The 24,917-nt window shown below is 40.2% G+C and overlaps 1 protein-coding gene across 3 annotated transcripts; it reads left to right on the top strand.

Moving 5' to 3' along the window:
* The first annotated feature begins 717 nt into the window (after positions 1 to 717).
* Positions 718 to 23,495, top strand: kdm5bb (lysine demethylase 5Bb). Of its 3 annotated transcripts, none has more exons than XM_061674879.1 (28): positions 718 to 1,071; positions 2,315 to 2,392; positions 2,764 to 2,886; positions 4,248 to 4,418; positions 4,727 to 4,783; positions 5,875 to 6,030; positions 8,178 to 8,271; positions 8,355 to 8,473; positions 9,392 to 9,550; positions 10,921 to 11,040; positions 11,121 to 11,279; positions 11,844 to 12,025; positions 12,137 to 12,299; positions 12,374 to 12,493; positions 14,228 to 14,422; positions 14,505 to 14,686; positions 15,576 to 15,700; positions 15,770 to 15,920; positions 16,001 to 16,115; positions 16,221 to 16,576; positions 17,279 to 17,417; positions 17,508 to 17,687; positions 17,770 to 17,931; positions 19,604 to 20,089; positions 20,179 to 20,263; positions 20,348 to 20,550; positions 21,229 to 21,489; positions 22,640 to 23,495. In XM_061674879.1, the coding sequence occupies exons 1-28, from the start codon at positions 919 to 921 to the stop codon at positions 22,775 to 22,777; spliced, it is 4,632 nt and encodes a 1,543-aa protein (XP_061530863.1). In that variant the 5' UTR covers positions 718 to 918; the 3' UTR covers positions 22,778 to 23,495. The 3 variants fall into 3 exon arrangements, with proteins under 3 accessions (XP_061530863.1, XP_061530855.1, XP_061530871.1); XM_061674871.1 differs by having other exon boundaries at positions 20,176 to 20,263; XM_061674887.1 differs by lacking the exon at positions 4,727 to 4,783 and having other exon boundaries at positions 20,176 to 20,263.
* The last annotated feature ends 1,422 nt before the right edge of the window (positions 23,496 to 24,917 follow it).

The raw sequence follows: 24,917 nt of genomic DNA, 5'->3' as shown, positions 1-24,917 counted from the left end.
TCTATTTTAAAAAAATATATATATATATATAGATCCGGCATCCCTTAAGGTATCACCTGAACATATTCATCCGCCAAAGTGTAAATAGAAAGCAATCCATAAATATTTAACACATTTATGTTGATTAAACGGCACCATTCTGAAAGTTTTCTTTTTCCACACTTTGTTATGTCACAGTAGAGTGAGAATAAGACCGAAGTCATCATGTATTTTTGTTATGAGCCCAAAAACGGGATTACAAGTAAACACGGTCGATTGTATGAACGTGCAGTTTTTAAAAATTCACATAATCACAATAACGAATTCCAATGTCTTTTTAATCAGTATGTAACAGCAACATAATTGTAACCAATTTGATTAGGAGGCCTATATACAGGTATATGGGTCTCATATACCTGTATATAGGCCTCCTAATCAAATACATTAGTGAACAATGTCTGGAAAAGATACCATCAGATTCATGAGTATTTTTGGGGGTTAAATTAATTGTTATTTTTAAATAGCTACATTTAAAAAAAAAAAAAAAAAAACTTCTATGTCCCAACGACACAGAGAGTTAAGATTAGCAACAATGGTCAATGCGGATCATTTCAAGTGGTTTGAAGCGCAAACCTTGAGGTCAAACTATGATGACATTCGGAGCAAATAGTTGGTGTCTAGTTTTTTGAGCGGACGTGCTCACTGCCTTGGAACATTCTCTCCACAGCGCGTGGATGTGTGTGCGTGCGGCTGTGTTGCGTGCGGCCGTGTGCGCGTGGATGTGTGCGCGCGTGTGTGTCAGCTGCCTCATCTCGTGTTGATGTCGACTGGCTGCCACAGGGCCTGACGGTCAATAACGGAATAAAACAATCCTCCCACCCCCACGGAGTCCCCTTTCACCTTCGCCGTGACCCGTCCGGTCCGGTCCTGTGCGAAACGATGATCCAGCCTCGGCCGGACGAGTTCAAGCCGCCCCCGGAGTGCCCGGTTTTCGAGCCCAGCTGGGAAGAATTTGCAGACCCGTACGCCTTCATCAATAAGATCCGTCCCATCGCCGAGAAAACGGGCATTTGTAAAGTCCGGCCGCCCCAGGTGAGTGCTATTACGGATTATTTAAACGCCCCTTTCGACGCGGATGCTCGTTTGGTCGTGATGAAGGAAGCAGCGAGGGATTTAAAGGGACTCGTCAACATGGCGGATGAACGGCTAGGTTCATTCTTTGTGCAGCCACGGCAAGCTGCCACTTTTTCGGCACCGTTGGCGTCACGAGCAGCCTGCTTTTGCCCACTTGGGACACTTAACGCGTTCCACAAGCGTGTCCAGAGTGGGATTTCGTTGTTGTTGTTCGCCTTGTGTCAACAAAGCCTCGGCGCTCCGGCCAACTGAGTCGCCGAGCTAAGAGGCTAATGCTAACCAGCAGAAGGTGTCATGATGTTGCGCTAGGTGCTTGTTGTCATAGACTGTGGATATATACGGAAGAGATACTAGTGCAGTCTAGGGCAAAATTATAATAAAACACAACGACTTTTTGACCATTTGTGCCCTAATGTCTTCGTGTGTTGTCTGTTATGTGCTGAAGGGAATCGCATTGTGGTCAGCATATCATACAACCCTTGTCAATCCATTGGCAGTTTTATGTATTACCAAAACAGAGACTAAATACAGTATATATATTGTTCTGGTCATTGTTGGTGATTGTCTTTGCAAAGTGTTCTGATGACAGCACAAGTACAACAAGTTATGGAAATCACATTAACTCATTAATAAACTCATAAAACAGTTGTGCCTCTGAAAATTGAAGTGGATCTATCAACGTTACACAACCGAGACGGTGTGATTGTATTTAATTATGATTGCTTGAAGACAAGCAACTGTCCATGAACAACTCAGAAACCAATCTTCTAGGGTGTTGTCCTCCATGTTGGCTTTGTGGTAAGCTGGCCTAGTGACTGACTTGAGTCTTCCATCTGGCCATTTTGTGTGCCAGTGGGGGATGTATGCTTCTGACTTGTAACAAAAACTTGGGCCTCCCCTTTTGTGAGCAATCGTTCTTGTTGTCGACGCTCAGCTGTGTAAAGAAACCCATCGCATTTTGCTGTTGAACAAACTCAAGATCAGAATGTTCCATGTCTAAATTGCCTTTTGTGTCAAATGGGATATCCATCTTGGAAATCATTTTTTGAACACGTGTTGTTGTCAGGATGGAAGAATTTATTAAAGAAAGTCAACAATCTGCAGCGGCAGAGTATAAGAGAAATACTCAAAAGTAATTGGCAATCTATTGGCTTCCTACCCCCAGACAAAGGCTCATGTGATATTGTTCTGTTGCTGTTAGGGTTGGCAGCCTCCATTTGCTTGCGATGTTGACAGACTTCACTTTGTTCCTCGGATCCAGAGGCTCAATGAATTGGAGGTGAGTGTTGTTTGGCAAGATATTTGCTGTCAGAATGTTCATGAACATTTGTGGTGTTTTTTGTTTTTTTAACACTCCCTCTCCTATGCAATTACTGTGTGTATGCAGACATGAAACGAAAGTAGTAATAATCTTGTTTGACAACTGAAAATGGCGACTGGGATCATAACATGGTGTGATGAGTTTTACTTAAAAGAAACAAAATCGAGAAGGAAAATACATGTACTGTACTGTATATGTCTTAACAAAATAAAAGACTTAACACATTTTTCTGGGTAAATGACAGCCTTTGCAGACAGCAAGCTATTCATTTCTCCAAATGTTAATGTCCATGTTTAAATAGTTTCAAATGATTTTCTATCGCCTTCCAGGCCCAGACTAGAGTCAAGCTCAACTTTTTGGACCAGATTGCCAAATTCTGGGATTTGCAGGGATGTTCCCTGAAGATTCCCCACGTGGAGAGGAAGATTTTGGATTTATACCAACTAAACAAGGTTGGTGCCATATAACCAAGGCACTCTTTATCAACTTCAATACACAAACATTTTAATGACTTAGTTGAATTCAAAATAACTCAGGTAATGTACAAAATGCCCAACAATTTACTGTGCTGCATTATTCAGAAGCTGTTTGAAATTAGAGTTGTTACAATTTGAGGGGAACCGATGTATTTAAAAAATCCAAGAAAAGAACAAATGTAAAACAGATGTGTCTCCGTTAGACGAGTTTGTGGAATGACTATAATAATGACCTGAAAATGTGTAGTTCGCTTACAGTGTTTAAAAAAGTGTTTAAAAAACGAGAGTGATTAAAAATTAATTAGAGGCTTTGTAATTAATTAATCTCAATCGCGCTTTAATCATATAACAATATTTGTCCTAAAAAGTCAGTATGGTTTAATGTAAATGGATATAGCGGACGACTGAATCAAATCATTGACACAGACAGGAATGTTGTTAATGCTGGAAAAATGCATTTAATTGCATTTCAATACAAAACAATAGAAAAACTTATAGAAAATATCCCTGGCCAAAATTAAACAGACTTAAAGTTAAAATGCCGTTTTAGGGCTTTTATTTAATTTTTTTTAAGAACAGTATTGTCTTTAAATGGTTTCTGCATGGCAAATGAAAAGTTGGATCACATGTTTTGCTTTGGTGGTATGAAAACTTCTATTTGCACAAAACCACGGTTATCAAGCCTTCCATCGGATAGTTTTAGTTTTTAAAATGTAATGTAAAAATAAAATTTGGCTCCCATCAGTGCTAGCAACACTGTTTCATCCAATTCCTCAATTTTGGTAGCCAAGCTCTGATATGTTCGTCAGTGTAATAGGTATACCAGGAAATCGTACAGTCAAAGTTTCTGCTTTGTTTGGAAGACGATGCGATCATTAAAAAAAAAAAAAAAAAAAACTAATTAATTAATTAATTGCAAGTAATGTGTTAGTCCCACTCCAAATAAATAAATAAATGTAAAATATGACAAAACGGATGATGATGATGCAGTTGGCTGTGTTATCTTGACTGCTGTGGTTATCCTACAGGCACACAGTTTTTTATACCTATATAATAGAGTACATTGTATATGAATAACTTCCAATTTTATTATTGTACAAGTCAAACCTGTACTAAAAGTTAAGGATAAGACAGGGTAAATTTTTCACCTCATCCTACTCCTATTGAACATGTACATTGTGTCAAACGATGGAATTTTCTGTTGCCTACATTTTTGAAATACCTTATCTTATTTTGAATTACTCGTATATGTTCAATAAAGAATAGAAACCTGGCCAAATATAACTGTTTTAATTCCCTCACCAACCGTCCCATCATTGTCGTTGTTCCCAAAACAGTTAGTAGCGGAGGAAGGCGGATTTGACATTGTCTGTCGGGACAGAAGATGGACCAAGATTGCAATGCAGATGGGCTTCGCCCCTGGTAAAGCTGTTGGCTCACACCTTCGAGGACATTATGAAAAAACCCTCTACCCCTACAATCTCTTTCAAAGTGGCGCAAACCTGCTGGTAAGTCACACCCTGCGTTAACATGACGACATTCTCTTTTCCTATTAGAAGTGTATGCATCTATGCACACCAGCAACCTGTTTGATTTGAAGTCTTTTGTGTCCGTGCTAAATGGAATGCTTCAGTGAGTAATTGTGTTTCACGTCTTTGACACATTTTAAAGGCGCCTAATCATAAAATGCTCATTAATTTTTTTCTTAAATAATTTTGTTTATTGCAAGAGAGCTCATCATTGGATTGGTACCGCATGACCGCTTAGTACAGGTTGCTCTAAATTGTTTAATTACATCAGCTCTCTCTTGCCTCAGACACCAGAGGCAGCTTCCAAACTGATGTGTTTGGAGGTTGATCCTGAGCTTGAAAAGGTATGTGGGTGTCCCACTAAACAAGGCATCTTACAATTAACAACCTGCATGTTTATCTCTGACTGGGTTTTACACTGTTTGTCAAGTATTGCTTGCAGAAAGAATGCGATTTTACAGCTGATTTTACTTCTTAAACTCATAAAATTGATCTTGACTCATTATTGCATATCTATCATGGTAGCAATATTGTTGTGGCAGGAAAAAAACATATATTCAAACTAAAGTATCTGTCTATAATATGTTCTCTTCCACTCCAGTGTTTCACAACCTTTATTGCGCCAAGGCACCCATTTTACATTTAGAAAAATCTAATGGCACACTGTCAAATGAAAATATCACAAAAAGTATGAATAGTGAAATAAAGATGATTTTTTTTTCTCAATTGGCATAGATACACGAGCAAAGACTTATTTTTAATTATTAATTATAATTTTGTGACAAATTAAGTTCAATTGGATCATTTTCCGCTGTACCCCTGATGATCCAATGACACCCCGGTTGGGAATCACTGTTGTATTCATTTGAGGTTCAAATGCATCTCCCCAATTTCATCACCTTGACACTGCTGCCTCATCTCAAATCTGGGTTGGCATGTTGCGTTGCTTCTTTGTTTCTGTTGCATGCTAACCACATCCTACTTTTGACCTTTCTCTCTTTTGACGGCTGTAGTTACATTTTATTTACACTGTTGCTGTGTATCCCACAGTTTGCCAATAACTTACTATTTGCAAAAATGACTAACAATAATAAAAATGATAGAGTTGTGGTCAGCGGTTTGCATAGATTTATCATGGCCATGGATTTTCTATTAATATCGGGCTCGTAATGATTTATTTGAATCTTTCTTTTTTTTTTTTTGCCTTTAAAAAATAACTTAAAATAAATAATTAAAAGACAGAAATTAAGGCCTTTAATGCCATAATAAGTAGTATAATGTTAACTTCTGACCACAACTATTGCATTTACTGCACCTTAGCCTCAATAAAAACTGCATTCTATGAAAACTCCCGCCAAGTTATTTCAAGTTAAGATCCAAAATCAGTTCATTAACCACTGAACGATAGTTTTAACCTACATGTTGTTTGCTTCAGTGTGTTCAAAAGGCAGTCCACCCAGAGGAGAGTGCAGAAAGTGTGGATCAGGTCGACGACAAGGAGCCCAAACTGGAGGAGCCACTTCAGAGGACACCCCACCAGACGACTGATTCTTGCCCCAGCGCTCGCAGAGGAAAACGCATGAAGTATGAGGTAGGGGCTGTTCACTAAATTTCAGATTTCGTCTGCATTACGATGCATCTTTTTATGTAGTGTATGTAAACTTCTGGTTTCAACTGTACGTTGATGGCAGCAGCCTCATGCTTTGGGGCTGTTTTTCTTCAGCTAACCCTTTAGACAACATGGAGGGAATTATGAACAGTTCAAAATAGCAGTTAGTGTTAGCACGATTTATCTTGGTCTTATATATATATATATATATATATATATATATATATATATATATATATATATATATATATATATATATATATATATATATTAGACTTTACACCGATCTGATAGGCTTGGTTGGTATCGGCCGATAATTAGCATTTTATGCTGATCGGCTCTAATGTCATAATTCGCCGATCCGATCAATGACGTCAATGATTGGTTCCGCAAAAGACATTTACTCCGCGTCACCATCGTGTACAGTATATTTGAATCCAAAAGCTAGTTTATTTTTAGCCTTGTCGCGTGTCTTTCGACGTAGTACTGTAAGTTAGTCCAAAAGTTAGTTATTTAAAAAAAAAAAAAAAAAAAAACAGGTTGGCGGTGTGGGACAGAAAACACGTCTGAGACAGACAACACGTAATGCCTGGATCAGACTACAAGACAAATTTGATCTTTCACAATTGCACTGTGTCAGACTACTGCAGTAAAATCTTGTAATCCGATCACCGCATCCCGTCTTTTACAATCACTGGGCTTTATCTTGTCAACTCAAAAGCGACCGGATACACTCGTTACTATGGCGACTACAACAACAACAGCAATGGATTGCATCGCGTGTATGATAAGAACAAAATAGGCAAAAAACGTGGTGGTGGTCACCGGTGCTCGGGACAAGACTTTAATTCAAGAATTGCTTGAGGTATGTTCACATACGTTTAATATGATATGGCTCGCAAGCAGGCAACAAAACGTTATATAGCCTAGCAAGCTACTGCTAGCACTAACGGTTATACCGGCGTTCTGTCAAATCATGCTCTATAAAGTTTCGGTGTGTGGCTTAATTTAATTTCCATTCATCCATCCATCCATTTTCCGTACCGCTTTATCCTCAGAAGGGCGTGCTGGAGATCTTCGGGCGAGAGGCGGGGTACACCCTGAAATGGTCGCCAGCCAATCGCAGGGCACATATAAACAAACAACCATTCGCGCACACATTCACACCTACGGGCAATTTAGAGTCTTCAATCAACCTACCGCGCATGTTTTTGGGATGTGGGAGGAAACCGGAGTGCCCCGAGAAAACCCACGCAGGCACGGGGAGAACATGCAAACTCCCCACAGGCGGGGCCGGGGATTGAACCCCGGTCCTCAGAACTGTGAGGCAGATGTGCTAACCAGTCGTCCACCGTTCCGCTAATGTAATTACAATAAAGTAATTTTATTACAGTAAGTTAGCACCCATTATTTCTGTCATGTTGTATTATTGGTTTGACCTGACTGATTAGAATACATGACCTGACTAGAGCACTGATTTCCAACCTTTATGGAGCCAAGGCACATATTTTACAATTGAAACATCTCACGGCACACAAAAAAAACAAAAAGTGGATACATTAATTACTGTATGTACTTCCTGCCATCTAATAGAAGAGCATTCATTTGTTTTGTCTGTCACTATGCCTCACTGGCATAAACAGATGAACAAAGATACATTATTTATTGTAAGTAAAATAATTATTGTAAGTAAAATAATTATTTATTGTAAGTAAAATTAGATAATTTCCCATGGCACACCTGAAGATTGCTCATGGCACACTAATGTGCCACGGCACATTAGTTGGGAATCACTGGACAAGAGATTACTTTTGAAGATACTCAGTATACAGTACACGGGTATATACAGTAAATGAACAAGTCATTGAAATAGACACATTGTTCCATCTTGTGATCAAATCGGTTATTGTTTTTTTAAACTCGCCGATCGGCCCCAAAAATCCTGATCGTGTAAAGCCGAATGTGTGTGTATATGTATATATATATATATATATATATATATATATATATATATATATATATATATATATATATCAAAAACCTGGCATTTGACCAGTGGTGTGTAGAGGTTTTATATCCACTGTATCACTGACATTTTTTTGAAAAAATACTCTACCTTTTTCTTGTAGTCGGTCTGTGTGAAGACTGAACCAGGCGAGCCAGGTGAGAATCGTCCGAACTTGAGAAGGAGGATGGGCTCATTCGTCGCCAAGCCAGAACCAGGTATGCCTCCACACTAGTGCATCTGCTTCAGTGGTTCATTTTGGATCATGATAACTGATGTGTCACTCTTGGCTGTATTACAGAGAAAGAGATTCCCATTCAAGTAAAACAGGAGCCAGTGGAAATCAAGGAACCAGTAATCGAGGAGGACAAATTCAAGCAACGCTACAAGAAATACATCCCACATGTTCCTCCAAATCCAGTAAGTACAAACACTCACTCAATGCAAATCCAGTGAATGAGTGTTCTTTCAGTTGAATACACAAACGTTCTTTTTATCCAACAAGAAAAGGACTTTTCATGTGATTCATTGGAAACGTTCAGAAGAATGTAAGAACATGAAACAATCGTTTTTTTTATTATCAATTTAGATCAACGTAGACTGCATTTAAAGGCTGCTGCACACCGAGCGACTGAACTGTCGTGCAGTGTGCTGGGTTTGTCAACTGTTTTTATGAGTGGCCGATCAGTCGGCCACTGGTTTTCATCGTAGTTGCACGATGCAGCAACTAGCCAATCAAAGTGCAAAGCTTTCATTCATGCCAAAAATACATTTCTGGGTTTTAAGTAGCGAGAAACAGGCCGCTGCGCCTCCCCAAGCCATACAAATGCATTATATAAAGTATCAAATATTGTGTTTTACAACAATACTTAACTATATTTATAATTTATAATGTGGCTGTGGATGAAATAGCGAAGTTTGTGGCAAAAATGTATGTGCGTGGTATGTACCGTGCTGGATACATTCAAATGAATGGGAGCCAGCGAACCTCTTTTAAAATAGCCACACTCGCCCACGTCCTATGTCTGTAGAAACCTGGTGCTTCCTTGACTATTAATCTATCTTTTTATGGTTTAATAATAATGATAAAGTACAATGTACTGTAAGTTATGTTCAGCATCCAACGTCTATACAAGATGGCTGTTCAAGGCGTCCATATATCCAATCACTCAATGTCCATTGCGCCGTTTAGGAATGTTACATTGAGACATCTGAAAGATTCTTTTTTTTATTAACAGATAGAAACCATAATAAATGGTCAGGGGCAAAACTTTAAATGTGTTGAATTGCCCACACTACTGCTGTGGATTGGGTAGAAACCTTTGCTTCATTCTCTAGGTGGATCTGGTCGTGTGTCTGGTTTGTGGCAGTGGGGGAGATGAAGACCGCCTGTTGCTATGCGATGGTTGTGACGACAGCTACCATACCTTCTGCCTCATCCCCCCTCTTACTGACGTCCCCAGGGGAGACTGGAGGTGCCCCAAGTGTCTGGCTCAGGTGAAGATCGCTCATGTAAACAATCAGTGTTGGGAAATTAAATTTTCTACGCGAACTACAGTACTTCAAAGTTCAGTTCACCGTTCTAAAAATGAACAAGTTCACTTCATAGTTCATAATTCAAAATTTTGATTCCCAATTTGTTGCTGACGGGGGCGGCACAGTGTGTGGTTAGCACATCTGGCTCACAGTTCTGAGGTCCCGGGTTCAAATCCGGCCTCACCTGTGTGGAGTTTGCACGTTCTCCCTGTGCCTGCGTGGGTTTTCTCCAGTTACTCCGGTTTCCTCCTACATCTCAAAAACATTCATGGTACGTTAATTGAAGACTCTAAATTCCCCATAGGTGTGAATGTGAGTGCGAATGGTTGTTCGCTTATATTTGCACCGCGATTGGCTGGCGACCAGTACAGGGTGTACCCCGCCTTTTGTCCGAAGATAACTGGGATAGGCTCCATCACGCGCGCGACCCGAGTGAGGATAAGCGATACGGAAAATGGCAGCTCTGGCTGACTATATTAACAAAATCGTTAGTTAAAACACTGTACGAAAGCATTCTCATGCAAACAATAATTTTCCTAGTGATACATTTTTACAATTATGTACCAAAGAACACATTCGCTCCCAGTTATGCAGTGTCCCTGAACACACGTTGCGCACTCTCGCGACTGCATGTAAACATGAATGGCGGCTGCACTGACTGACTAAATACGACATTTTTACCCTGACACAGGAAGGCTCGTGTATATAGTGTGTTCAGCCGGGTTTTGTCCTGGAAGTCCCAAACAAAACCTGGTGCTCCTGAATGAAGATGAACGTTCGTTCGAAAACCGTTCTTGGTCGTGTTCTCAATAACGTTCATCAGGCAGAAATGAACTTTCAGTTCACGTTCACCCAGAATATGAAGTAGTTCATGAACCTTCGTTCATTGAACTCATTCAGGTACAACACTATAAACAATAATACCAAATATATCAACTCAAGGCGGCACGGTGGCCGACTGGTTAGAGCGTCAGCCTCACAGTTCTGAGGACCCGGGTTCAATCCCTGGCCCCGCCTGTGTGGAGTTTGCATGTTCTCCCCGTGCCTGCGTGGGTTTTCTCCGGGCACTCCGGTTTCCTCCCACATCCAAAAACATGCATTAATTGGAGACTCTAAATTGCCCATAGGTGTGACTGTGAGTGCGAATGGTTGTTTGTTTGTATGTGCCCTGCGATTGGCTGGAAACCAGTTCAGGGTGTACTCTGCCTCCTGCCTGATGACAGCTGGGATAGGCTCCAGCACGCCCGCGACCCTAGTGAGGAGAAGTGGCTCAGAAAATGGATGGATGGATAGCAACTCAAAATATACTAAACACATTCTCATTCTTTTAGGAATGTAGCAAGCCTCATGAAGCCTTTGGGTTTGAGCAGGCTTACCGAGACTACTCCCTGCGTGGTTTTGGGCAAATGGCAGATGCATTCAAATCAGATTATTTTAACATGCCAGTTCATGTAAGTAGAACATGGGTTATACAAAAACAAACATGGTTTTCTACCACCATTCTGATTGCTCCTGTTCATGCATCTTCCAGATGGTACCTACAGAGCTAGTGGAAAAAGAGTTTTGGCGCTTGGTGGGAGCCATCGAGGAGGATGTTACCGTTGAGTATGGAGCAGATATTGCATCAAAGGAGTTTGGGAGCGGATTCCCCATTCCTAATGGGAAATTTAAGGTTACTCCTGCAGATGAGGTAAACTGATTGTGTTGTGCAGATCATCCAAAACAATAAGATATGGCTGTAACAAATGATTATTTTAACAACCAATTAATCTGCCGATTGTTCTTTTCTTTTTTTTCAATGAATCGATGATTCCAATTTAAAAAATAAAATAAAATAGTTTACATCCCTTTATTAAAAAAACAGGACATTTCAAATTGACATTACAGAATATGCGCACACATAAATTGATTATGATTCAGTCCGTTTGGTCCGTAACAACAAATTTGATCATTGTTTTCCAAAGTAATGGAAAATGTCTACAAATGTCTTATTTTTATTAAACACAAGGATAATCAGTCTGCTTTCATGGAGGACTACAGAAATCTGAGAATGTTTACTGTTAAGGGACTGAAATTTGGACAATTTTAAGTTAAACAAGGTCTCTATAGAATGACTCGATTATCAGAATAGTTGTAGATTAACCTGATAATAGATTAGTTGTCAGTTAACTGTTGCACCTCTCCATTAAACATATGAAAACAAGGTATGTCTAATTCCATGCCTACTGGTCTGCATCTGTTACCACCTATGCAGAAATACCTCAAGTGCGGGTGGAACCTAAACAACATGGCTATGATGAATCCATCCGTCCTCACACACGTGACAGCGGACATCTGCGGAATGACGTTGCCGTGGCTTTATGTTGGCATGTGCTTCTCATCTTTCTGTTGGCACATCGAGGACCACTGGAGCTACTCCATCAACTACCTGCACTGGTATAAAATTAATCCTGCAAGGAGTGATGCTCACTGACCCTTTTGATCTTTCTGTGACAAGAATAAAGAGAACTCAATTATATTGTTCATGTTCATTTTTTTCACTCCAAGGGGGGAACCCAAAACATGGTACGGCGCTCCCGGATTTGCTGCAGAGCAGCTAGAGGAGGTGATGAAGAAATTGGCCCCAGAGCTGTTTGAATCTCAGCCTGACCTCTTGCACCAGCTGGTCACCATCATGAACCCCAATACCCTAATGTCCCACGGTGTTCCGGTATGTTTTATACTGGTACAACACAACACAAATAACATAATAAAATTAAACCTCATTTTTTGGTTCTGCTTCAGATTTACAGAACAAACCAGTGTGCTGGTGAGTTTGTTGTCACGTTTCCCAGAGCCTACCACAGTGGCTTCAATCAAGGCTTCAACTTTGCAGAGGCAGTCAACTTTTGCACTGTTGACTGGGTAAGCAGGATTTTTGTTTATTCATCCTTATACAGGGTTTTCCAAAAGTCACTATACACTTCCTTTTTCTATTTCATTTCAGGTATCATTGGGAGATACATGAGGTCATACGCATTTGACAGCTGAGGCTTTGCAGTTTTTTTAAGCATGGCTTGTTAATTGACATTGGAACTGCAGTGCAAAATTGCCACGTACAATCTACTCTGCTTATCCATGAAAGGTTTCTGAAAAATGGATCCATTCTGGACAAACTATGCGGCAAAAGGCCTGCTACTACCACCACTGATGAAAACCTCAAACTCCCAAAAGAAGGACCTTCGGGCAAAGCCAGGGAGTATATCGGGAGAGTTGCACTGGAAATCAGCATCAACAAAAGCTCAAAGTTGAGTTGAGTTGAGATTCAGCAGATTCTTTGGAAAGTGATGATAAAGCATTACCGGTACTGACTTCAGGTTGTTCAGCATCTTAATCTTGCGCTTGACGCCTTTGAACAACCTTAAGTTAGTACGGGTAAAGCTTTATCACTCTCTAAAGCAAAATCGAGCTTTTGTTGATGCTGAGTTCAAGTGCAGCCCTCCGTATAGACTGTCACTGGCTTTGCGTGAACGTCTGCTTTAGGAGTTTGGTGTTTTCATCAGTGGTGGTAGTGACTGGCCTTCCACTGCATGGCTTGTCAAGAACATATTCTGTCTTCAAGAAACTTCAAGAAACGTGTTGGAGCAGGGGGACAGCCATAAAGTGTCTAAAACTGGCACTGAACTGCAGTCATGGACAAAAAAGTGTCTTGCCAGGTGGCAATTTTGCAACACTGGTACAATGTCAATTGGCGAGCCAAAACTGCAAAACCTAAGATGTCATATTTGAATGGCCTCACGTCTGTCGGAGTGATATCTGAAACAAAAAAAGAACAAAACGAGTGTATAGTGACTTGGCATACTCTGTATTTAGTCGTAAATGTTAGCTAGAGCATCTGTGGCAGCATCTAAGTAAAGGATGGGCAACTTAAATTATGGTAGGGGCCACAATTTTTTGTTTGCGCTTCCAGGGGGTCACAGACTGCATACTTCCTAACCAGATCTATCACAAAAATGCCATTTCAATTATGGACAAAAAAAAAAATATATATATATATATATATATATTAGTTTTTTTACTTGAACTAATGTACATCATAGTATTTTGATATATTTCTTTCTCAAATGGATGTATAAAACATCCACTCTTCAACAAAAACGGGTTTGAAGCAAACAAAAAATAACCACATACTGTAATTTTTCTGTGTGCTGTGTACTGAAACATCTCGGTCAGTTCCTCACCAGGATATACTTGCATGCTCTTCCTGATAATTACGTGCTAAATTCTCCCTATTCTCCATGTCCAACGTGTTTCCACAAAATCAATCATGGCTGACTTATTCTCTAGCGGAGAAGAACTGGTGGAAGAGCTACAAAACGATGTCTGCCATATAGCGGTGAAGGCTATCATTACAACTTAAAACATGTATTGTAGAGGAAGCGTTTTGTTTTTTTCCCAAAATTAATCTAGGGGCCACTCTGATTGTGGGTGTGGGCCACATGCAGCCCGCAGAGCACCAGTTGCCCATGTATGGTTTACGTACAATGAGATGTTTTTGAAAATAAAATGTCTCCAAATTAATTTGGCAATTTATTTTACATTGAAGGCATGCCACAGACCAACAATGACAACCTTCCTCTTCTCTTTCTGTTACTCCAGATGTCTCTCGGTAGGCAATGTGTCAATCACTATCGCATGCTACACCGGTACAATGTCTTCTCCCACGACGAGATGGTCTGCAACATGGCAGCAAAAGCAGAGACCCTTGATGTGGTCTTGGCATCTGCAGTCCACAAAGACATGGCCATCATGATCCTGGAAGAGCAGGAACAAAGGGAAAAAGTTTCCAAAATGGTGAAGTAGTAATAAGTTAGCGCTGTCAGTTATGTCCTTCACTCATAACCACTCACCGCTGATTTGGCCCTCACATTTAAAGGGGTTAGTCCAGTGGCAGGAGGCAAAATACGATCATCTCCAAGATGATGAGCGACAGTGTGCCAAGTGCCGGACCACCTGTTACCTGTCTGCCATCACCTGTCCCTGTAGCCCAGGAGTGTTGGTCTGTCTGCATCACATCAGCGACCTGTGCTCCTGCCCAGTCACCAACTACACACTGAAGTAAGTCCCACTGGTCAGGCTGTTTAAGATAAACGTTATTACAGTTGTCCCTCGCCATATTGCGATGCACTTTTTACGGTCTCACTCTATAGCGGATATTTAAGTCTTACATTTCTAACTTTATATCGCGGGATTTTGTTGTGATAATTTTTCACACGGGCTGTTACTGCAGACTCACACAGCAATAAATGCAAGGGGAAATAGTGTGTAAAAGACAGACAATGTCCTAAATTGGGGATTTATTTTTTTCCCGCATTTAAAAAGAAGTAGAGTGCAAAGCAGACTGGCTTACACTACTGCATATCTATGTTAAAGTAAACAGTTGGCAAATTCAATGTAGCCTACCATCACGAGTTAGGATGAATTTTGATTCCTCCATAGGAGGTCATGGTTAGACACTTTCAAATGCTTTATTGAACAAACGGTAACAAAATAAACTTTCTGGCTGCACGGCTGAACAGACGCCCAGAGGCACTCATCAATCAACAACCAGACTGGCTAACTTTTAGCCACTTAACAGCCCGCTGGTATCCTGAGCCAGCAACAGCCAACCCTACACTCTCGTTTGCTGACGTCCACGTCACTCAATAGGCCAGGCTCCACCCTTAAAGCCACACACGTTCAAAGTCACAGAGTCAACAGTGTTGAATGTGAGGATGGCGACCCCAAGAGGACAAAAGTAATTCCTGCACCTCACATTCTTATTTTGTCTTGGTATTATGCATAAAGATTTAAAATATATATAAAAAAATATACAGTTGCTACTGTGCGGATTTTCGTCTATCGTGGGGGATATGTTCCAGAAGCACCAAAATGAGGGACTACTGTACTCTCACAACTCAGCTTCTAAGTAAAGTAAAAAAAATTCAACTTCAATTTCCTATGATAGTTACAGATACACACTGGAGGACCTGTTACCCATGATGAATGCTTCGAAGCAGCGTGCTGAACAGTATGATGCATGGGCCTCTCGTGTGTCAGAGACTCTGGAGGCTAAACTGGAAAAGAAGAAAGGTAAGCCAGCAAATGTGTAGCAAAAGTAGCATAGGTTGGCCCGTGAGCAACACAGTCTTCTCTCCATAGGCTTGCCAGTTTTTCGCTCTCTTCTTGCTGAATCAGAGTCTGAACACTTCCCTGAAAACGACCTGCTGCGTCGGCTGCGTCTTGTCACCCAAGATGCAGAGAAGTGCTCCTCAGTGGCGCAGCAGCTGTTGAACGGGAAAAGGCAGACGAGGTATCATGCTCATACTGTATATCAAATGTTAAGATTAATTGTATCAAGTATAGTAACGATTGATTGGACCTGTTCCTAAGGTATCAATGTGGCATCGGGAAATCTCGAAGTCAGTTGACTGTGGAGGAGCTGAGTTCCTTTGTAAGGCAGCTGTATAACCTCTCTTGCAGCCTCACTCAAGCCCCCTTGTTGAAGGTAGGCTCAAGTTTACAGAATCTCAAGGAATCTATGAAGTCAGACTCATATGGTAGAAGTTTGCACTCAGAGCATCACTCGGTAAATTTTGACGTCTCTTTGAAGGAACTCTTGAACCGCATCGAAGACTTCCAGCAGCACAGCGAGAAGGTCCTAGCCGACGAGGCTCCCGGCGTGGCTGAGATCCAGAGCCTGTTAGATGTCAGCTTTGAGTTTGATGTGGACCTGCCCGAGCTGCCACGCTTAAGGGAGCGGCTAGAACAGGCCCGCTGGCTGGAGGGGGTGGAGCAAGCCAGCATCCAGCCTGCAACCCTGACTTTGGAAACCATGCGCAGGCTTATTGACCAGGGCGTAGGCCTGGCGCCGCACTCGTCTGTGGAGAAAGCAATGGCACACCTTCAAGAGCTTCTGACTGTGTCTGAGCACTGGGAGGACAAGGCGAGCAGTCTTCTCAAAACGAGGTGAAGGCAGCCGATCAAATGATGCATTATGGTGTTTACATCTTTTCAAAAGGGTGCAAAACCATCCAGGAGCTTCATTCTAAAATGTACTTAAAATATTTTGTTGTCACTTTCTGCCTGGGTCTTTGCACTGATTGCATTAAGTGATTTCATATTACGTCAGTGCTCCTGATTTTGCTTCATTTTAATTCCAGCTAGTGCAAAAAGCTGTGGCTAGAATATTCAACCAGATCAACAAAAAGTGAGCATCACGTTTAGTTCCCCCCTCATTCCACTGGTGCTGTTCAGCATTTAATGTCTCGAGTTGCTTTTAATAGCATGGCTGTTAGGAATGTGCATCTCTCCATCTTAACTTAGAGCTTAAACTCTACATTTTTCAAAATTGATGTTCCTTTGACATGCGTAGTTGCCATGCTTAGCTGAGAATTTTGAGTTTCATCCTGTTAGGATTTCTAAGCATTCATGAGGAAAACCCGATTTCATGGAAATAGTCCTATTTTTATTTTTTTTTTTTTTTTTTAACAGCAGCAATTTTGGGTCCAAGACCTTTCAACCTGTCAAAAAAACCAATTCATTTCCTGTGTCAATTGAAGACAATGCAGCGACTGTCATAATTGCTCATAATTACTGTGATCTTGGGAGCCATTGCGTCCCAGTTGTATTACTTAACAGTGTATCATTGTGTACGATTTTACCCATCAGACCACCTCACTCCATTGAGACCCTGAGTGCAGCTGCTGAGGAAGTGTCTGGCATCTCGTCTCACCTCCCGAACTGCCTCCTTCTCAAAGACACCATCAGAAAAGCTCTTGAGTGGCTTCAAGAAGCTGAGGAGCTTCAGGTCAGGACATAGTCGGCACTTTTGCCGCATGTGAATTGCTTTGCTTTCAATTGGAGTGCAGGTGTAACCCACAACCTTGGTGTTTTGCAGGCTAACGACTGCATTTTAATGGTGGACAACTTATCGGATATGGTGCTACGAGGACAATCCATTCAAGTCCACCTGGAGCCGTTAGACAGACTGGAGTATTTAATGGCGGAAGTACAAGACTGGAAACAATCTGCTGCTTCTATTTTCCTTCAGAAGGACACAGCCTATACCCTACTTAAGGTAAAGCCCACACCCCCATGTTCCCAAGTATATATGGCTCTGAAAAACATGGGGGGCCTCACTGTTGTGTTGTTCATCACAGACCTTGTGTCCAAGATGTGAGGTGGGACCTGAAGGTTCTCCCAAGCGGATGGCCAAGAAAGGAAAGGAATCACTAAAAAATAACAAGAAGAAAACTCTGAGGCTCAACACTGTCAGTGATGTGGAGAAAGCACTTTCAGAGGCCAAGGATTCTACCTCTATTGTAAGTGGTTGTCAACTAAGAAACATCATTGATAGCAGATTTTGTTCGTTTTACACGCATCAATATTCCCAAATAGAAAAAATAAAATACATTTGAATAGGCCCACAATAAGAAAATGTGTGGCGTCTGCTCTAATAGATAATTGTGTCGTCCAGTTAAAAAAAAAAAAAAAAAAAAAAAAAAGCCTCACGTCAAGTAGACTAGATCCGAGGTCACCAACATGCCCCCAAGTATCACATGATTGGCTCACAGGCCTGTTCTAAAAACAGCTCTCAAGTGATGGGACATGTGAGGAATGTTGCAGAAGTGATCATTTGAAAGTGTAAACACTTGCAGAAATTGAGAGAAAGTGTTGCACATTATTTCCTACTTTTTAAATCATTTATTTTATTATTATTTTTATTTTTTTTAGAAATCATGAACATGTTTAGTGTCTTCACAAAGCTGTGGACTCAAGTCATGAATTTGATGACTTTAGACTGAACTTGACTATATGTTAAGACTTGTGACAATATGTTAAAAGACTTACAACTCGACTTGGACGAGAACAGCAATGACTTGTGACTTCACTTGGACTTGAACCTATTGACTTAAAAAGACTTGCTACTTTGACCAAAGCACTGAGATACCAAAACTTTGTAGCTTTCTCTTTCTGTAGCTATATGGGCAATTCACTGCGTTGGTTAATTGAGGACAATAAATTGTCCATAGTTGTGAATGTGAGTGCGAATGGTTGTTTGTTTTTTTGTGCCCTGCGATTGGCTGGCTACCAGTTCAGGGTGTACCCCGCCGCACGCCCAGAGTCAGCTGGGATAGGCTCCAGCAAACCCGCGACCCTAGTGAGGATTAGCGGTACGGAAAATGGATGGATATCTCATTTTCTCTTGTGTGTTCATAATTGCAGAATTGTCAGTAGAATACTCGATTACTAATTGCAGCGCTACTGGATGCAATTCTTATTTGTGACAGGTCTGTTTCATGTCACTTCAGAAATAAAGTGAGAAAAAGTAAGTCATAGCATAGGATTTTCACTGAATAACTGAAAACGTACTATCGATCGGCTTTGAAGATGCAAATATTTTGATTAGCCCCCACCTTTTCTTATAAAGGTTTAATGCATTTATCAAATTTGTTTTGATAAATATATTTGGATTTTAAAATCTATTAAATATATAAGTATATAATATATACATTTTAATTATATATATATATATATATATATATATATATATATATATATAAAATATATTTTAAAAATATATATATATATAGAGGGAGAGAGAGAGTTTTATTATATAGAGGTTTATTTTGTTGGTAAAAGGACTCAGAGTGTAGGAGTTTGGGACTTGCAACTTGACTCGGGACTTGCCTGTCTCAATTTGGGACTTCAGTGCAAAGACTTGAGACTTGTGTCTTGCAAAGCAATGACTTGGTCCTACCTCTGTTAATTATTAACAATGTATAACTTAAGGTAATTTGTGTATAAAACTGGTATCCCTTTGCATTAATTAATACTCCGGAAGTAACTCTATTTAACCCCTGGATTAGGTAACTCTTCCCTTCTTCATAAATCACAATTTTTTTTTTAAACAATTTTGTTGTGCTAAATTGAATTGTAAAACAAAAAGTAGCCTATTGCTGTCTAAAAGTATGATTGGTCTTCATTTGACAGAATGCAACTCTGGAGGCTCTGCGGGTCAGGGAGATGGAGGCCTTCTGTCATCTGAGAGTCGCAAATGAGTCAAAGCTCCTCCCCACTGCAGACTGCACAGATTTGAAGGTATGCGTCTGTCAGAAGGCGCTCATGGGAGCGATGCTGCAGTGCGAACTCTGCAGGGATGCCTTCCACAGCGTGTGTGTCAGGGACCAATCGGACCTCAACGATAGGCCGCCATGGCTGTGTCCCCAGTGTCAACGATCCAGAAAACCTCCACTGAACAAAGTTCAACCTCTGCTAGCATCCTTAAGGCGTATCAGAGTGCGACTTCCGGAGGGGGACGCACTGCACCACCTGGTTGAGAGAACACTTAACTGGCAGCATCGCGCACAGCAGATTCTACAGTCTTGTCATTTGACAGAACTGGAAAATGTAACAGAAAATCCTCCCACTCTGACTCGATGTGCATCAGACTCCACAGAGACTTACAGCAACACTCAGGTCACTCATTGTATCCTTGTGTGACTTTTTAATTTCCATTTGTCTCATTTTTGGTGATCAATGTTAGTGATTTTGATGTTTTCTAGCAGGCACCTTGTTTGACTCCAGAGTGGAACAAGACAAATCATGCTCAGACTGTCTTCTATACAGAGCAGAGATGCATTCCACTGCAGGGTCAGTCCTTCTATCAAGGGCAAATTGGATCTACTGAAAGGAAACCTTTATTGTCGTTTGATGCCGTGTGTATTTGTCTGACAGGGTTGAATCAGGACCTGGAGGAACTGATGGTGGAAGGTCTCCTCCTGCAGGTGACACTGCCAGAAGTCCAGACCCTGTACCACGTTTTATTGGACAGAGTCACGAGCCAGCATGGAAACACATGCATGTCTCCAGCACGGGACGATTGCACAGACTACGATCAACATGTACAGTTTCACGCTCAGGGAAAAAAACTCAACCAGGTAAATATAAAACGGGCAAATGAAATCAGAACCCTCTTTAATCTATGTATCATTCATTTCCAGGTTCAATTTCCAGTTGGCAGTCAAAAATCTAAAAACAAAAAAAGTGATTCGTTGTTTTATGTTTAATCTGACACAGAAAAAAAGGAAAAACATTCAAACTAAACGGATTTTTCAAAAGTCCATTTTAGGCTCAGATCAAAAATACATAAGTGAAAAATGGGTCATATGACTGAGTTTGATATTTTTTATTTTATTTTATTTTATTTATTTTTTTGCATTATTCATTAATTTGCTAATGAGCATTAGTAAAAATATTTTGGCTTGTTAGGCGCCACAATATTCAAGACCACGATCTATCGACCATATTATAACATGGAGAGTTATATATTGTTTAGAGGAACACCGCAAGTCACTTCCACAACCTTATGTTCATTCTTCTTTCAACCATTGTGCAATATATGGGGAACTGTGTGTGTACTGTAACATGTCTCGCAGGGGCGACATGACGGCTAAACAGCCTTTTTGTGTTAAATTAAAAAACAAAGAACAAAATAATGAGTCACTTTTTCATTTTGTGATTTTCAATTGCGAGTCAAAAAATTGAAAGAACGAACAATACACAGGTTTTCTTTAAAGAGAAATGCTTGTTTTCTCACATGCTAATCTCTTTTTCAGAACACTCAAATGAGGGAAGCTCTGATGGCACCAGAGAAGAAAGCCAAAAGGCATTTGGAGAGGGAACCTTTAAGCGGGGAGCGCAGGGAAAGGGACACAAAGCACTCTCACAAAAGACAGAAGATGAATAAAAAGGAATTGCAGCACAGACCAGCCTCAAACTTGTCCTCGCCACGTTCTGATATCTCGCAGTCTGACGCGTCTGATGAGGACATGGCTGTGTGTCCCGCAGAGAGGTGTCAGCTCCCCGAGGGAGATGAGGTGAGAATAATGACTCAAAATGAATAAATGCATCAAAAAATATATATAATACAGTGGTGCTTTGAGATACAAGTGACCCGACTGACGAGTATTTTGAGATGCGAGCCGTCATTCGGACGATTTCTTTCTTTGATTTGCAAGCTCAAACTTGAGATACAAGTGTTGTTATGGTGGCGGTGTGAATTCACCTCAACATTCACCTCGTCACAATAAGCAGCAGTTTGTCACTCACAGTTAAGTTTACTGTCACACGAAACATGAACCAAGGAGAATTACGCATTCTTTATTTGAAACAACCAAATAATTCTGTCTTGTAAGAAGAAGGGAAAAAAAAGTCTGCTTAGCTTAATATTAACAAACACTGCAAAACACCCGACAGTTTGACATGCTAACAGTTAGCATCGATAGTCGCAGTTAGAAGCAACGGATATTTGAACACAAATGGTGGAGCAACACATTTAGAAAAGTAATGTAACGATACTCACAAGCATATATTTATTTTTTTATAAAAAATGAATAATATTACATCGTCACTTACAGTAGTGGTAGAAGTATATTCTTCTTTTGTTTCTGCATGACTGTACAGTATTATGCTGCCTTCTGGTGGTCAACGTGGGCACACCAGAAGGAGCAGCACAATGATTTGGATTGCAGCGTTAAATCATGAGACACAAATTGTTTAATTCTTTACATTCAATTTAATTATGTTATTACTCTGTTTTTCTAAAGTACAGTAGATTATAGAGTTCTCTTTTTCCTTATGAAAAAACTAATTGTGTTGTTTTTTTTGTTGGGGAAGATGGAACAGATTAATGGGGTTTACATTCATTTCAGTGGAGAAAGATGATTTGACTTACAAGAGTTTTGAGTTACAAACGTGGTCATGGAGTGAATTCAACTCCTATGTCAAGGCACCACTGTATTTTTTTTTTAATTGTTAATTTCGACAGTTACTATGACGCTTGTGAAAAAAGGCAAGCAATATACAAAGTAATCACCTATGTAAACAACTAAGACAAAAGTTTTAAAAAAATCTGGGAACAGTATGTGACCCAGTTACTAGTGATGATTAACTCGCTCTCTCATACATGTTCATAAGGTATTTAACTTGTATGAAATCATATGTTCTTGTCCCTTTCTCTTCTTGAAGGTGGACTGGGTCCAGTGTGATGGCAGCTGCAACCAGTGGTTTCATCAAGTGTGTGTTGGTGTCACAGCTGAAATGGCGGAGAAGGAGGACTACATTTGTGTCCGATGTGCACTGAGCAACGCACACATGATGAAATGAAGAGATGTCCCACCCCACACCCTCTTGAATGACACTTGTTGGGGTGCCACCAATCTCGCCCTCACCCCAATTTGTCCAACCCTTTTGTAATAATGGTGCTATCTTCTCTTTCTCCTGTTGTTCAGAACTGTTTATTTTATTTTTATTTTTTTTGGGTGGGGGGGGGGGGTTGTGCATTTTTACATGCTTATTATATATATTTTCTTCTTCTTATGAATTGTTTGTGGCAGTCAAAATGGAAAAAAAATGAAAAAAAAACAGCAGGATGTGATGTGTACTGCATGGGGTGCCATTACTTCGGCACAAAAGGATTCTTACTTCAAACACAACCAGTGAAGGTTAAATGGTTGATCAGGGGTTAATATTCATTGCATGCAGAGCAAAATTTAATGACATTGGAGTCGAGGTTTTATCCCCCACCCATCCCTTTTTAATCCAGTGTTTAGTACATGTATTTTAATATAATTATTGTCATTTTTGTAGAATAGTTTTATTTATCTGAGCAATAATTTCTGTCCAAATTGACAAATGGATATCCGGTGAGTTGTTGCTGCCATAGCAATGGTGTGATGTACAGAGGTGGATGGGTGGGAGCTGCAGTAGCAGGTTGAAAGAAAAGACTGCTCACATGTACAAATGGCAGCCTGTAACTTGGTATAGGATACTCAGTGTGGACTTGGCATAGTTTATATTGTGGAATAAATTCATTTTGGTCTATGGATAAGTCTGTTTTATTTATAACATTGATAAATTATGTGTCAATGGTGCGGCAAAATCAAGATGTGATTTTTTTCAGGGCAACAGCACTGTACTTGCATCAAAATTATGTCCATGCTGAAGTATGATTATGTCACAAGATCTTTTAAGAAAGCAGTAGAGGGTGAAGCTCAGCCTTGAGCAGAACAATGAACCCAAGTTTTCAGAACGGCAAATTTTGTTTGGAATGAGGAACCTAGACAGAACAGATGAATGCAAATATCACACTCAACCACCAGTAGGCAGTGTATCTTTATTTGTAGACTGCTTGAGGGACATAAACTCACAGTGGTAGAAACCTTTTCATAAATTAATTTGGGCGTGAGGGACGAAATACAAACTGAGGATATTCGTGTACAGGACAATCAGATTTAAAATAATAATAATAAATAAATAACCTAACTTGACATAGAGTGTACACTTGATCAGTGATTGCCAACCAGTGTGTTGTGAGAGATCATCCGGTGGACTGCAGGAAAATATCCAACTTCATTGCTCCGAACCTTATTATTTACTACAATGTTCCCTAATTTATCCATGCCAGTGACGCATAGTAGTAACAGGCAGAACATTTTAATGGTCTTCCACTAGCAAGCAGAAGGTCCATCCATTCTCACTCACATAGCAAAGGGTCCAGTTGAACTGTATCCACCTGTTGCCATTTAGTACATCATAGCTGTTCTCAATTAAATATTGCACACTGAGTAAGGACATTCGTGAGAGTGAGACAAAATCATTATTTCTTTATAAAAAGGAAAACTGCATATTTATCAGTTTATGTTTTAGTAGAATTAACATTTTTGTTTTATTCTAGAAACTGGTGTCAAAATAACTCCCACATTCCAAATACAAATATTAAAAACGCCCCCCCCCCGCCCCCCAAAAAAAATATATTTTTTTTTAAGTTCTGTTTTTTTGGTCTCGAGTTATTAAATAAATAAATAAATAAAAGCAATCAAACACTGAACAATGTGTACAGGGGGGAAATAAATTATCAACTGTTTCTTTGTCTCTCATAAGTGGGTGGCATGTGACATCTTTAATATAGGATATATTATGATTTTTTTTTTCTCTCCACTTTTTTAACCATACCTTGCCTCCAGGAGCGCACAATATCATTCCTCCAGACATGAAAATATCAAAGAAGCCAAAATAATGAAACGTGTTAACTTAGATGTGTCCGCTATGGTTAAATCAAGGCAACTGTACTGTTCTTGTTTGTTGAAGACGTTTCACCTTTAATCCAAAAGGCTTCTTCAATTCTAAATTTTGGGTGGGGAGCTTCCCAAATACGCCTCAATCGGGTGTTTTTGTTGTTGCCCGATGTGGTTAGCGAAACGACTGTCCTGCATACCAATCAGTCATTCACTTGTCTTGAGGCAAA

Source organism: Phycodurus eques, chromosome 1 (genome assembly GCF_024500275.1).
Source record: "Phycodurus eques isolate BA_2022a chromosome 1, UOR_Pequ_1.1, whole genome shotgun sequence".
In the NCBI taxonomy this organism is placed as follows: domain Eukaryota; kingdom Metazoa; phylum Chordata; class Actinopteri; order Syngnathiformes; family Syngnathidae; genus Phycodurus; species Phycodurus eques.
The sequence above is the reverse complement of the archived record's forward strand: the minus strand, read 5'-3'. Positions and strand labels throughout refer to the sequence as shown.

Coding starts and splice junctions, on each gene's coding strand:
- kdm5bb (XM_061674871.1), top strand. CDS start 919: ATGATCCAGCCTCGGCCGGACGAGTTCAAGCCGCCCCCGGAGTGCCCG. Junction 2,887..4,247: donor ATTTATACCAACTAAACAAG/GTTGGTGCCATA, acceptor TTCCCAAAACAG/TTAGTAGCGGAGGAAGGCGG. Junction 20,551..21,228: donor AGGGAAAAAAACTCAACCAG/GTAAATATAAAA, acceptor TCTCTTTTTCAG/AACACTCAAATGAGGGAAGC.